At 32.8% G+C, this 13,849-nt stretch overlaps 1 protein-coding gene across 1 annotated transcript in view; it reads right to left on the bottom strand.

The window, feature by feature from the left end:
* The window catches only part of LOC124356798 (thrombospondin type-1 domain-containing protein 7A-like), a 591,350-nt gene that overhangs the window by 141,420 nt on the left and 436,081 nt on the right, over positions 1–13,849 (bottom strand). The window contains 1 exon segment of the mRNA XM_046808007.1: positions 2,094–2,264. Coding sequence (XP_046663963.1) covers positions 2,094–2,264 — 171 coding nt within the window.

Raw genomic sequence — 13,849 nt, 5'->3', positions numbered from 1 at the left:
GATTTAGAACTTTAGAACTTTAGAGTTATTGGAACAAAACATGATGTGACTTCTTTAGTCTCTTTACAAGAATGAACGTTGCCACAATCGATATGGCATATTCAAGAATAGAAATAGTCTTGTGTGGATTAAAGAAATTTCTCACAAAATGTAAATAAAAGATGTCAGAACCGACTTTTATTTAATATGTTTAGGAGTTGTCTGAACCTATGTCGTTGCATTATTCTGAATGGATTGAACACCACTATACGTTTTGTATTTCCGCTGAGTATCCTTCCAGATTTTTGGTAAATGCTACGTTGGCAGACTGATAAGTTATGCGGTTCCGATATGATTTGTAAATAATATAAGATGGCATTTAGATACAGTGTTAGGTGTTGCGTGGTCAACGAGTGTCGACACCATGGCCACCGAAGTTCACAGATCTGACGCATTTGCACTTTTAACATTTGGGGAGGGCTGAATGAACTTTTGCTTTCGATCCCATCGGTAAACGACATGGAAATAGAGGATATAATTGTAAGAGCTGGAACCATTAATCTAGAAGGGAATAAAAATATTTGGCAGTCAATGACAAATCGTTTCGTAGCTTGTAACCGTGGCGGAAGAGTACAATTTAAGCATCTTCTTCAAACCATCATTACAAGTGTTTCATCATAACACTTATTTATTATGTATTTTAACTTAGTTCAGAATGCATTAAAATGTTACAAATACAATATTTGTTTATTTTGAATGGTTTTAATGCAACGAAAGATTACATACGTTTAAAATAGAAAGCTTAAGAATAGTTATTTATTATAATCTTACTTTTAAAGATGAAACTAGCTTTTTATTTAAAGTTAAAATCATTCTAAGAATTAGGTGATAGTTGCTGGTTGCTCACGACATTATGTTCGAATCTGGACAGAACTGCATCTATACCGCAGTTGTGCACAATAAACATTAAACAGTCTTGTTAAACACTTGGATTACCTTTATAAACGCTGTATTAAAAAAAAGTTATTCAATTTTTACATGTTTTATTTACAAAACTATAAATTGAAAACATTTTGGTTTTGAAAGTCTTTTGTAATTCTATTCAATTAAGTCCAGAACGGTTCACTTCTGGCTGGTTTATGCCTTCCAGTTGAGTATACACTGGGCAGAGAAAAAAATGTGTCACTTAGGCCTATATCTAGGCAATCCAACGCGTATCCTAAAACGGCACGCCCCTAATCGTAAATGTCGATATATTGGGTTAAAGGGAGATCATTTTTTGCTGAGCATGACTTTTGGAATTGGTGGGAGTTGGCTAGCCTAAACACAAGGTAGTGCTTTACTCTGTACGCTTTAACTGGAAGAAGCTAAGACAGAGGTCTTTCCATCCTTCATTCAAGGCGATATGATTGAGATATAAATCTCGTTATCCTTTCGAATAGATTTGGACAAGAGGTGAACCCCTCCTTAAACCTTTTCTATTCTAAATATCCTGACACTCCGTGAGTAGGAGCAAAGGTTCTTTTTAGGATCAAGAGCAATAAGGGGTTTCCTCATCTTCTTCTTATAGTTAAAAAAAATAATTATAAAGCTGTATAAAAAATAGGAATTGAAAATAATCATATTATTATTATTTATAAAGTAAATTTGTACAAAATGAGTACAAGCACGAGTAACTGAAAATGTTTTGATTATTAGTATACTTATTCTTAAGTATTATATTCAGTGTTAAATTTTGCGCAGAAACGATGCCTTAAATATAGTTATAGAGGTCTGAATCACTGTATATATTTCCAAAAAGTATTTATGAAATATGCATACTACTGAAAGAAGACATTCGCAATTTTCAATATTTGATTCAGTTCATGATGGTTTTTCATAAAAAAGATATGCTCTTGTGATAAGAGTTATTAATTATGTTGTGTTGTGTTATATTAGTTATGTTATTAACATAATGAATTAATAATCTTATCAGAATAGATGACATGGTGATTGTTGTAGACGATCTCTTTTTTCAGATTTTGGGTTCTTGAAATTAAAATTTGTAAAATAAAATGCATTTTTCTAAATTTGTCCACAAGTGCTTTGGAAAGTCGATCTCAAGGGTACTTTACCTTTATGATGCCTGCAAGCCACGAAGCATGGCTTGGTCCGAGAAGGCTCGTCTCTGGGCCGGCAGTGGTACAGGGTGACAGCCTGGCCCTGATGAGTGTCTTGACACCAAACCTTCCTTTCCCGTTGACCCTCGCCACACCCTCGCTCGACATAGCATGAGCCCCACATGTCTGAAACATCGTAGTGTCGACACTTATAACTGGGAAAAACTAATAAACATTGTGACGCCACATTCCTGTACCTCAATAGAGAAAACTTTAGAGGGTTCTCACTGAGATAAATTACCAAATTGTAACACGACGATCATTCTCTCATGTTGATCCTTGCCATACCCCGACTCCAAAATGCGTGAGCACCAAAGAGAAGGCTTTTCCACTGCAATGAGTTAACAAACTTGTAACTCGACAATAATTCTCTCATGTTGATCCTTGCCATACCCCAACTCCAAAATGTATGAGCACCAAAGAGAAGGCTTTTCAACTGAAATGAGTTAACAAACTTGTAACTCGACAATAATTCTCTCATGTTGAACCTTGCCATAACCCAACTCCAAAATGCTTGAGCATCAAAGAGAAGGCTTTTTCACTGAAATGAGTTAACAAAATTGTGACACCACAACATTTCTCTCCCGTTGACCCTCGTCGTACTCCGATTCCAAAAATGCAGAAAGCTCATATTCCTGTGTTACTGAGATAGTTGAAGTGAATTTGGCTGAGCTGCTAGATGTGACGATCCAAACTCAAAAAAAGCCTTCACAATAATTGTCTCTTACACAATTAATTGTCCTTTGGGGCGATGAAACCAAAATGTTTCAGGGATTTTTACTAAAAAAAGGAAATTAGAGGAATGCTAAGCGTACCAACATTGCAGAGAACATTTATCTCTGAAATACGATTTCATACCGAAATCCTGTGGATTTTTTTGTTCTCTTAGGACAAGAAGCTTATAAATTGCACTTAGTCCTGTAAGAACCTTTGCGCTGCTTCCGGAGGACAGGATATTCAGGATGGGTAAGGTTAGGGAGTAGGTGCCGCCTCCTATCGAGATCCATGAGTAAGAATTAGGGCACCACATGTCTCAAAGTCATGTCTGCCCGGAAGAAGGGGAGGCCAGCTCTGAACAAGCCTGTCCAGTCAAAACAGGCAGGGGGTGGCATACCCTTGTTGAGGCTGGCAAGAACCTCTGAGGTTAGAGAACAAACCGACTCCAACAGTCATCTCCCACAGTAGACTAGACCTATCGAATTGCCTATGAACTCCAAAATCTCGACATTTGCGGTTAGTGATGTGCCGCTCCTGGACATCCATAAGGTTATCCAGATTGAAGTGACAAATCGGTTTTTGCTGTGCCTAGTGGAGGGTTGAACTGAAAGGTATAAATCAGCCAGAAGTGATCCCTACTGGGAGAATCCTGTGGATTACCAAGTACCAAGTAAATTGGTGATATTCCTAAATACCTTTAGATATAAAAACTGATTTTACTACTGATCAAATGATTATGTAAATGGTATTATTTAAGATTATTTACAAATATTAAAAAATAGTTTAAATTCAGTAAAAATACAATAAAATATGAAATAGCTCTATATTTAAATATAGTTTACTTCGAAACATTGTTGCTGAAGTAGTGAAGTGAACACATGAAACCAAAGTGTTACTTGTCTCCGCATGGCATAAGTACAAACATCAGTTGTCGTAACCACAGGGAGCAAAACTACGCTACCCTTTCAGCATGTAATCTTGTTATGCAATATGCAAGCTCACATCCTGCTGTGTAGTGAGTGATTGCATATTTCATTACCTAACTCGGAGAAAGTCTGGATCGTGTGCAAAATTGATATCATTCATTAGCACACTCTCTCATATGTGATCGTGAAGCACTTTGCCTGCACGGAAGTTCTATATATTCCGAATGTCGTTTCCGGCCAGGGAAGTATTTAAGATAAAGCCAATCATGTAATTCTTGGTAGAACCAGAGAAGTGCATAGTCACCCAATTTAGATATTGTAAGCATTTTATTTATTTTTATGGTCATAGGAGGAACTTCGATAAAAAATATATAAATTGAAGCTTCTATTGTCAATTAAAAATATAAGTCAAAAGTAACAACTTTAATATCCAACAAGGAAAGAGTGCTTCAAACACCACAAGGTTTTCCTGAAGATTCATGAAAATTTTTAAATCAGTACCTCATTTCGTTATCGAGATTTCGTGTAAACATACAGATACAAGATAAATTTTGCTAGCTCCATTTTGGTATTGAGCTTTGTCGATTCCATGAAAGGTGGAGTATCTTCATTTAATCCTATCTTTCTTGTGCAAAATTAAAATTATATTAGCCAAATCTCTGCATTAGTTTTAGACTTAAACCTCAAATCTTTGTGATAATAAAGATTACTGAGCTTATATTCAGGCCAGTGACGACTATCTTAATTTTATTAATAGGTTATTCTTCATATTATTTTATATCATCAAACGACTACAAAAGATAAAATTCTGTTAAACTGTAAAATACTATTTGTATTATATTAAGTTTTTAATATGGGATAAAAATATACTGCACTATTTTTAATAAAGAATACCAAATAATATATGATAATAAAGCACTGAAGAATGATTTTCTAAGTTTGTGGGTAAGAAATAATCCTATTTAGAGTTTTAGTTTAAAAAATTTCTGACTTAGTAAAGTATATATATATATATATATATATATATATATATATATATATATATATATATATATCCTGAGGATATTTAAAACGACACCCATGATTGTATACAGTTAACTGCCTTACTACGAAAATTCTCTCTTCTTGCAAATTAAATAATTGCAAATGGGATAACAATATTCAGGAACATTTTTTAAAGTTACTATACCTTTTATGTAGGAATTAAAATGGTTTTGTATAGTTTATTAAACATTAAAACATAAAGATGTTTAAATGAAGAACGTTTTGTAGTTTTTGCGCAACAAGACGTATACACGTTGAAATGTAGGCCTACAATTTATTGTTGCAGAAGTTTATTAAATAATAATACATTTAATTGTACTCTTTAAGTCACACAGGTTTTAAAACATGTCCCACTTAGCCTCTCTTGGAATTAATGAAGGCAGTTACTTAACTGAGATGGAGGGGAGGTCATTAGGGGACCAGAGGGTCACATCAGCAAGACGTTTGCAAAGTAAGTCACTGGCAGTTACTTCTTGTGTAGTAAAAGAAGAACACACATTTCCCGTAGTTTCGGTTCTTCTACAGCGCACCATCAGTAACTTTGCTAATGTTTAAGACAATGTGTCCAAGTTATGTAATAATAATAATAATGTTTTTTATTCCTCTAATCTTTTACATGTATACACGAAAATTTACAATTTCATATCGACCCGAAAACAATCACTCTGTACATAAAAATAAAATCTTACATAATAACACAAAGAAGTACATTCACTGTTAAATTTCCAACAATAAATAGAACATAGAGGAATCTCCCAAGCCTAACCTGATTGGAAGGCAAAATCTAAACTTATTTTAATGGCTGGCAGAATATGAAATACATAACCATCCAAAATTTTACGAAAGATGACAAAACTCAGTAATATGTGTACATTTGAAGTATACTGACAGTGTCAGTAAGTAATGCTATTAAATAACATATTGCAAAGATAACAAAATAATAAAGACATTGATAAATTGAGATATGAATACAGATTGCAGCGATCTCCTCCCCGTGCCAGCAGACCGAACAGCTGATAGATAAGCTCAGGCGGGGTAGGGAGGGGAGGTCGCCAACCTAGATTAATTGAGGAACAACAATACAAACCAATAAAAAACTTATGTTGTTAAACAGTGTTCAGTGCGTGCTTGTTCTTTGGTTTGTGCGTGCGTGCGTGTGTTTATTTTTTTATATTTGTACTGTGTTTATTGTGATCTATATGGCATGTAGTTGTGTTGGTGAGAGTGAATAAAATTTTGTATATTTGGAATACTGTATCAAGGTATGTTATCATTTAAAAGTTAACCTAAACGGTAATTATCATATTAACGGCCGGGGCGGAAAAATACGAGTTTTGCGTTAAAAACTTATTGGAATCGTCATATAGAAAAAAAAGTATAAGGTTTGATGGGGTGGAAATGAGAAATAACGAAGTTCTAGAAAATGAAAAATTAAATAACTTTTCAGTAATATCTCCATGTTCTACATCCACGTCTAGCGTCACGTGACCTTTTGTGGCCAATGATTGAACCTCGTGATGACGTCATCGGTTGCGCCGCCATCTTTGCAAACGTAAATGAAAAATAATACAGAAATGAGCAGAATTTTGATAAAAATAAATTTTTTTCTTAATTTCGAGAAAAAAATTAATTACGAGTGCCTCCGGCCATCAGCGCGGGCTTCGGCAGCACCTTCGAAGGTGCTGCCGAAGCCCGCGCTGATGTCAATAAAAGAAAAACATCCCTCGAGATAGTACCTATCAGTAAAATATAAAATACTAGAGGGGCTGATCAAAAATATAAATTGAAATGTAATGCAAAGGCAACTATGCAAAGTTAAAAAACTAAATAAATCATGAAAAACTCAAATATATAGATGGATCAGAGAACACATACCATTAGTGTGTTGGCGGATACAGCTGAGCAGCAGCAACAAAAAAGTCGTCTATCACAACGAAACGACAAAGTCTCCCGGTTTAAAAACACCACTTGACCGCACGACGAACACATACACTCATTTAAAAAAATTCCATGTTCAATTAAAAAAGAGATAATTTCGTTTCGGTTAAAACGTAAACTCTTTACGTGCCCTACGAAACACTCCGACATACACAATTCACTAGGGTTGGTTGAACTAGTGGATGGTTGATTCATCATTGTAAACGCACTCACTCAATCCGACCTACTGAACACGATATCTTGTGTAGAACTGACCCATGCCCCGGAGAACTCAGATAACAGGTACGTTATCAGGCTGCTATCAGTCCCGGCCGCAGATAATATTCAAGTAAACAGATTATCCAGACACAGCACACAAACTGAACATTAAAACATTAGGAACTTAACCACTTATCAATATACCCCCTAAAATCATGTTATTTGTCATTTGCACCCCATAGTACTATATATATTTTTTGTTCAGGAGGGTGAGCAGAATACGTTGGTAACGTCAAATTCGTGATTTGCCGCCCCGGCGTTTAATCTTACTGGTACGAGAAAGCTTGCTCTACTTGTTCTATGCTAATAATCCAACCCTTAGTATATTTACTAAACACTTGTACACTATTGATAAGGTTCAAGTAATTAATTGGTAATTATCGATTTTATAAGTCATTAACTATTCACATTCATGAAATTAGGAGGTATCATGTTAAAAAAACGTAGGTCCTAGGTAACAAAATATTCTCGTAAAATAACTAACATTAGGCTTTGGGACAGAATAATCATCTGAATTTTGTAATTTTTGTATATAATCCACAATTGTAGCACATTTCCTGCTTATTATAAAAACTAATCACTTAACCTAGAAACAAACATATTTCTAAAAGTAAGTATATGAAGTCCATGGAAAAGGGGTAAAGAAGGGTGACCATAGGGCGTTTTATAAATAATTCGATACATTTCTTTTGTATAGTTATTAAAGGTTTAAGATTTGTGAATTGAAATTTTTAAGAAGATGTTAAGGAGTTGTTGAATCTTCTGAGAAGTGAGAAGGCTGAGTCACTTATCTCTGTTGACTACAGACGGACATAGACTGCCTGGCATTGACTGGCCTACGGGACTTTTCCCTCTCATCTCCATTATAAAAAACTGATCAAAATAAAAATACTTAAACCTAAAATTTTCAAGCCGAGTCCAATAAAGTCCTATAAAGAAGTCAATAGAGTCCTATAAAGGCCCAATATGTTTTTTCCTTTGAGTTTCTTAATTATACAAATATAAGGTAGAAAACGAAATGTACTAACAAATGCTGTTTCTCTTTAGAATTTCAATAATATCTTTTGACTTCGATGTATTTTAATTTCTATTGTGACATAAATTTTTTTTAATTAATCAAGTTCTTTCATGTTAACTATAAGAATTTTTATGCTATCATTTGCTATTTTTCGTTTTTACTATAAGATAATTACTTCTGTATGTTCAGTTATACATTTTGTGTTGAAAGTTTGATTTGAATATTTATTTGAGGTATGTTTTATTTTGTACCACCAGTGTATAAAAGCACAGGAAAAAAGTTGTATTTTAAATTTGAAATTTCATGGGAGAAGGGGTTCTGTACAAATTTTACTTCCTTATGTGTCTTTTTGGCAGCATGATATGTCGAAGAAATGTATCTATGGACTTAGAACAACTTTTCGATTCTGTATGAGGAGTGCGATGATGGTGCAACGTCACTCTTTGCGATTTGGCCGAGCGTTAACAATAATAGTTTTTAGTCTTATAAGTTACCATAATAATAAAAAAATGCGAAATAAACAAATTTCTAAATAAGTGAGTACAATCATATGTGATTTTACATAGTATCATGAAATTGTTTCAATGAACCCAAGTTTAGTATTATTAAACCAAATATTGAACTAAATATAAGTTCTAATATGATTTATCACAAATCTGTATTCAACTTGTTATAGAGGTTTGGTGTAGTCACACGAGTATGAGCATCATCAAATTTGTTATACATTTGATTTTTATAATTCCAAGGAGTACGCCACACCACGTGTCACGTAACAGGCTTCGCTAAGGTTGCATGCAAAATTAAAAATCTGTAGAGTTAATTTCATTTTCTAGATGTCCTGCGCACAGGTAGACAGATAAAAAAAACAGAAAAGAAATGTTTCCGAAAACAAAATGAGAATTGGGTTAGCCTAGTGAGTGACAGGCATAAGGACGTTCAGTCAAATTCCATGGTTGGAAATGCACAATCATAGAAATCATTGTTGTATATGTAAAAATGAACTTTCATACAAAGTGTACAGATGAAATCTTTCTCGAGATATCATGCTAAATGGTATATACATTTATATACATATGTATTGTACATACAGGGTAGTCCATTTTTTATCAGTAAGTTAGGTTTTACAGACTAAACCATTTAAAAGCCGTCCCCCTCCCCCAAAATCCCATTTTGAGGAAATGGAAAAAGTTTTAAAAGTGACTAAAGTTCACTTCTATTTCCTAGAAAAGTGTCCCGAGTTATATCTCTCCATCTTTATCCATCAAAAACTAAACAGGGTGTATCCATACTTTTACCTCACACTGTATAAATGAACACCTATAAATTCAAATAACATTTTATTACATAAATGTTGGCAAAGCCTAAACAATTTTAGTTTTTTAATTATATATTTGCAGTTATGAAGCTTTTAACAACACCTTCTTAAGAATATTTTGATTTTCTCTGTATGCTATAATGTATCAAATTATTATCAAAATTTTATCAATCTCCGTTCAAAAAGTGAGTACTCAGAGGAGTAAAAGAGAGTGGGTTTAAGAGATGGATTTCTTTGTTTGGACAAAACGTAACGTTTATAGGATAAAGTCTAGTTTCTGTTGGTTTACAGACGTGAACCCTGCCTTAGACACCTTTGACAGCATTGGTAGACATGTCTCTTCGTATGAAGTTGCCTTCGCTGTCTCTTGCCATTTTCCTAAAGAAATTGACTTGTTTGACTTTTTAAGGAAAATATCGCAACTATTTATAGTAAATATCAATTTAATTTTCATTTTGTCATAGTTTCAGCATTTAAGAGGAAAATTTGGAATATGAAAAAAGTCATAAATTATGTTTATAAAAACTAAATGAAATAAGGCTTTTACTATTTTTAGGAGTTTGTAATCTTAAAGTTTATTGTAAATTAATTAGTATTGTTAGTAAAACAAAATAAAGCTTTAAGAGCTAACATAACATTTTGCTAGAGTTTTCTTACTTTTCACATGAAACTGTTAAAGGCTGGTACATTTGATGAAATAGGCAAGAAGAGACTAGAAGTTAATCATGAAAATGTTACCCCCATTTGTTATAACCACAGTTACACAGTTTGTAATAAAAAGTAAGAAAATGGTCTGTGTATTTTTATTTCATAATTTTTTATTTGGACAAAAAAAAGCTCATTGGTATTTCATGAGTGAGCAGTTTATATAAAAGTAAAAATTCTTGTTGAACGATTCTTGAGAAGAGTAAGCTTAAATATAAAACTTTATGTTATGATAATGGTTTTAATAAACCTATATGTAAGAAGCATTGCTGTGAAACTCTTGTTTATTGGAAGGAGTTTAAAATACATTAGGATTACTAATAAACACAACAGAATGAGACTAATAATGTATACTACATGTATTACAGAAGAAAGATCAGCGTTTACGTATAGGAAATCTATTTAAAATAGTTTAATCAGATTTTATGTACACGGAGTGATAAAAATATAGGACTTGAAGGACCGGATTTGAATAATAAATTCTTTAAATATATATAGTATTTATGTTTTAGAAAGAATCCTTTCAGTAAAATGATTCTTCTAGTTTAATTGAATGAAATGAAATGGATCAATGAATTGTTGATTTTAGTTATCTAATCTTATCTAAATCCTCAAAAATGAAAATACTCATTTATCAGTATTTCCAATAGTAAAGACAGGAATACCTCAGAGCTCAGTGCTGAGACCTATTTTATTCATTCTTTATGTAAATGACCCTCATTCCTTCATTCCTTATTAGCGAACCGAATTAGCTTTATCTAACTGTATACCTATTTGTAGATCATACCTGTTTGATTTCCACAGGGGTTAACTGTAATCATCAACCTCTTTACCAGCATTTTTTAAGCATCCCGTAGAATTTTTCATTGGTTAGCTACAAATAAACTCTATATCAATCGGATTCAAACTTAACTCATAGAACTCCATAGAATTCCACTCCCAAACCACGCTAAACCTTCCACACAATTTTCTTCTTCGTAAAATGTTCTTCACAATACCTTTTTCAATATTGGTTACAGTTCTTTTTATCTAAGTTCCACTTAGATCACAGTCTAAAATAAGACTTACACATAGATTATCTTGTAAAGCAGCTTAAATCAGTAATTTTTGACCTGAACTGCCTTTTTTATTTGTCTCGAAGGAAACTCTCAGACTGGGTTATAGTGGGTTATTTGAGTAGAGAATTAGGTACGACGTAATTTTTCAGGGCTTTGTAATGCCAATTTCTTTAATAGAGACTTGTGTCTTCAAAAGAAGGAGGAGCTGAAAATAGTTTGAGGATTAGGCCAATGGTAAAGCTGTAGGGAATCTTTCCGATCAAGTTGTACTTTGTTGTATATTGGCAAGTCTCTTAGTTTACCATTTCATGTTATGTATTTTTCAAAACAGAAGTAATTTCGATGTTTAATATCACTTTTACAATACAGGACACAAAAAACCTTGTACGTAATAAATTTAGACTATGTTTATCCAAAAATTCTATTTTTTATTTAGTTCAGAATTATGTAATGTAATTCTTCAATCCATTAGATAGCAGAATAGATTTCCATAATTTAAAGTTCATTTTAAAAACAAAATGGCCGGAAGAAGTGTCCTTAGTCAACAGAAGACTCTCGGAGAGATCTCGATGTGATGCAGCAGGTGTACATTGCTTTCTTAAATTTAATTTCTTAAAAGTGGACAGTTAGTTACATTTTCCTAACTGGTTTTCTAATCATTGTGTTTTATATACATGAAATTATATTATTTTAGTTCAATTTAATACTTCATTTTAGTTTATTACTACTAATTTTTAATTTATTGAATGCATTGTACACAAACAATCCTGACGTTAAACTCTACAAATTGAACTCAATTCGATTCATTTCAACATTCAAACAGTAACTAACCGATTCATAGTGGCGGTCATAAGAAAACATAACAACATTGTGTGATTAATAAAATATTCCTAATTTTCATTGAAGTTACAAATTAAAATTCAGAATGAGTTCTCTCTAAATTGACATTCCTCATGAACATATTGTTAATAAAATTAACTGACCCTTTAAAATATACATTTTGGAAGTGTCATAACTAAAACAGTATTATTTTGGCACCTATTGTTAAAACGTATATGAAATATAAATATTATATACATTGAAATAATGTATTGTATTGATAGCTTCGAAACTTTTTTCAATACTGAGAGTAAATGTACCAATTCTGCTCGCTGATTGTCTTATTAGCACTAGAAACTTCGACGAATGCACTATTAACGTTATGTACTGTTTTTCATGATTGACCAATCAAACTATAGATAATGGTTGTATTTGAAAATTAGGAAGGTATATTTTTATTTCGAATGTTATTTTCTTATGATATCCATTATTTGCTACCCTAACATAAAGAAACTCCGGTTGTTATGGGTAATTGATTTATTTATTGTTCAAATAACTCGTACGCTATTAGAAAAAATTGGATTAAAATAATTGGAAGGAAGCATACTTAAGTAAAATTGTGTGTACACGAGAGGCGCGAGGGAAACACCCTACTGCTCTCAAACACCCCCGGGAGGGTTTATACTCTGTTATATGAGACACCTGGGATTACGCAATTCTGGTTTTTATCCGTCTCGCTTCCGTTTCCGCCGGATATTTATGTTACACCGCCCTCTCAATGATATTACGTCATCACAAGATCAGTATCTACAATGATTCTCAATTTTTGTGGATGTTTCCTTTTATCCAAATAATCAAATTTTGTTGTTGCCATTGTGAATGAGCAGACACACTGCAATAAACCGACGACTAACAGTGGTGTTAAAACTGGAATTTCAGTATTAAATAATTAAAAATAAATACATGCATGGACACGAACAAGCAAAATAAGGAACACTAGAATGAAATACGAGGTTAAAGATAAATTTGTTTCAGTTTTAAGATGGAAAATGAGAAATCAAACAGTGTATTACTGAGTAAACCAAACAATATGGAATGCTGCATTTTTGACTTTATTGACGGCTCTACATAATATTTTATTGTGTTCAGAGGTACGTTTGGTTCATGAAACATCTGTTGTGTCTCTGACAACTCCGTGACTGTAGAAGTCTACCAGCTGACGTCACCGTGTTCCTCCCAGACACAGCAGATTGAATTGTGTTCCAATTGTGTAAATTTAACTCCTATTCACATAGAGATTTCATTTTGGATACTTGTCAACGAGATATGGACAGTTCAGTTGCATAATTGGCGAAAATACGTATAAAGTGTGTTGTAAATTTTATACAAAAATAATCAAAGTATATAATTATGTGTGATTTATTCTTAAATATAAATATGCAATCCTGCCAAATCTTAGGAACGTGCGGGCCAGAGCAAAATAAGGTGTGTTCAAAAATTATTAGTTTGTTTAGTTATTTTTATATGATTTCTATCTTTTATAACATTTTAAATTATGATATAGTTTGAAACTAACATGCTATTTGGCTAATCAATTAAAAAATAATTTGAAATATTATAGTCTTAATAAGCAGCTTATTCAAACACTGTGTGCAGTGAAATATCAGCCAGTTTTACCAACTATCCGAGTTGTAGAATAAAAATTCCCCACAGAACCATATAAAAACAGGTTTTTAAAAATCATTTTATGAAAAGCACGAGACAAGTACAACATGTATAGTATTTTTTAAATCAGAAAAATGTACTTTCCTGTGAGTAAAGAAAAGAGTAGTTCGTTGCATTAAAACAATGTATTCAAACCATACACCCCCCTACCCTATGTATTGCTTGTATTGAAAAATTTGTCATAATAT

This window comes from Homalodisca vitripennis, chromosome 3 (assembly GCF_021130785.1).
Source record: "Homalodisca vitripennis isolate AUS2020 chromosome 3, UT_GWSS_2.1, whole genome shotgun sequence".
Taxonomy (NCBI): domain Eukaryota; kingdom Metazoa; phylum Arthropoda; class Insecta; order Hemiptera; family Cicadellidae; genus Homalodisca; species Homalodisca vitripennis.
The sequence above is the reverse complement of the archived record's forward strand: the minus strand, read 5'-3'. Positions and strand labels throughout refer to the sequence as shown.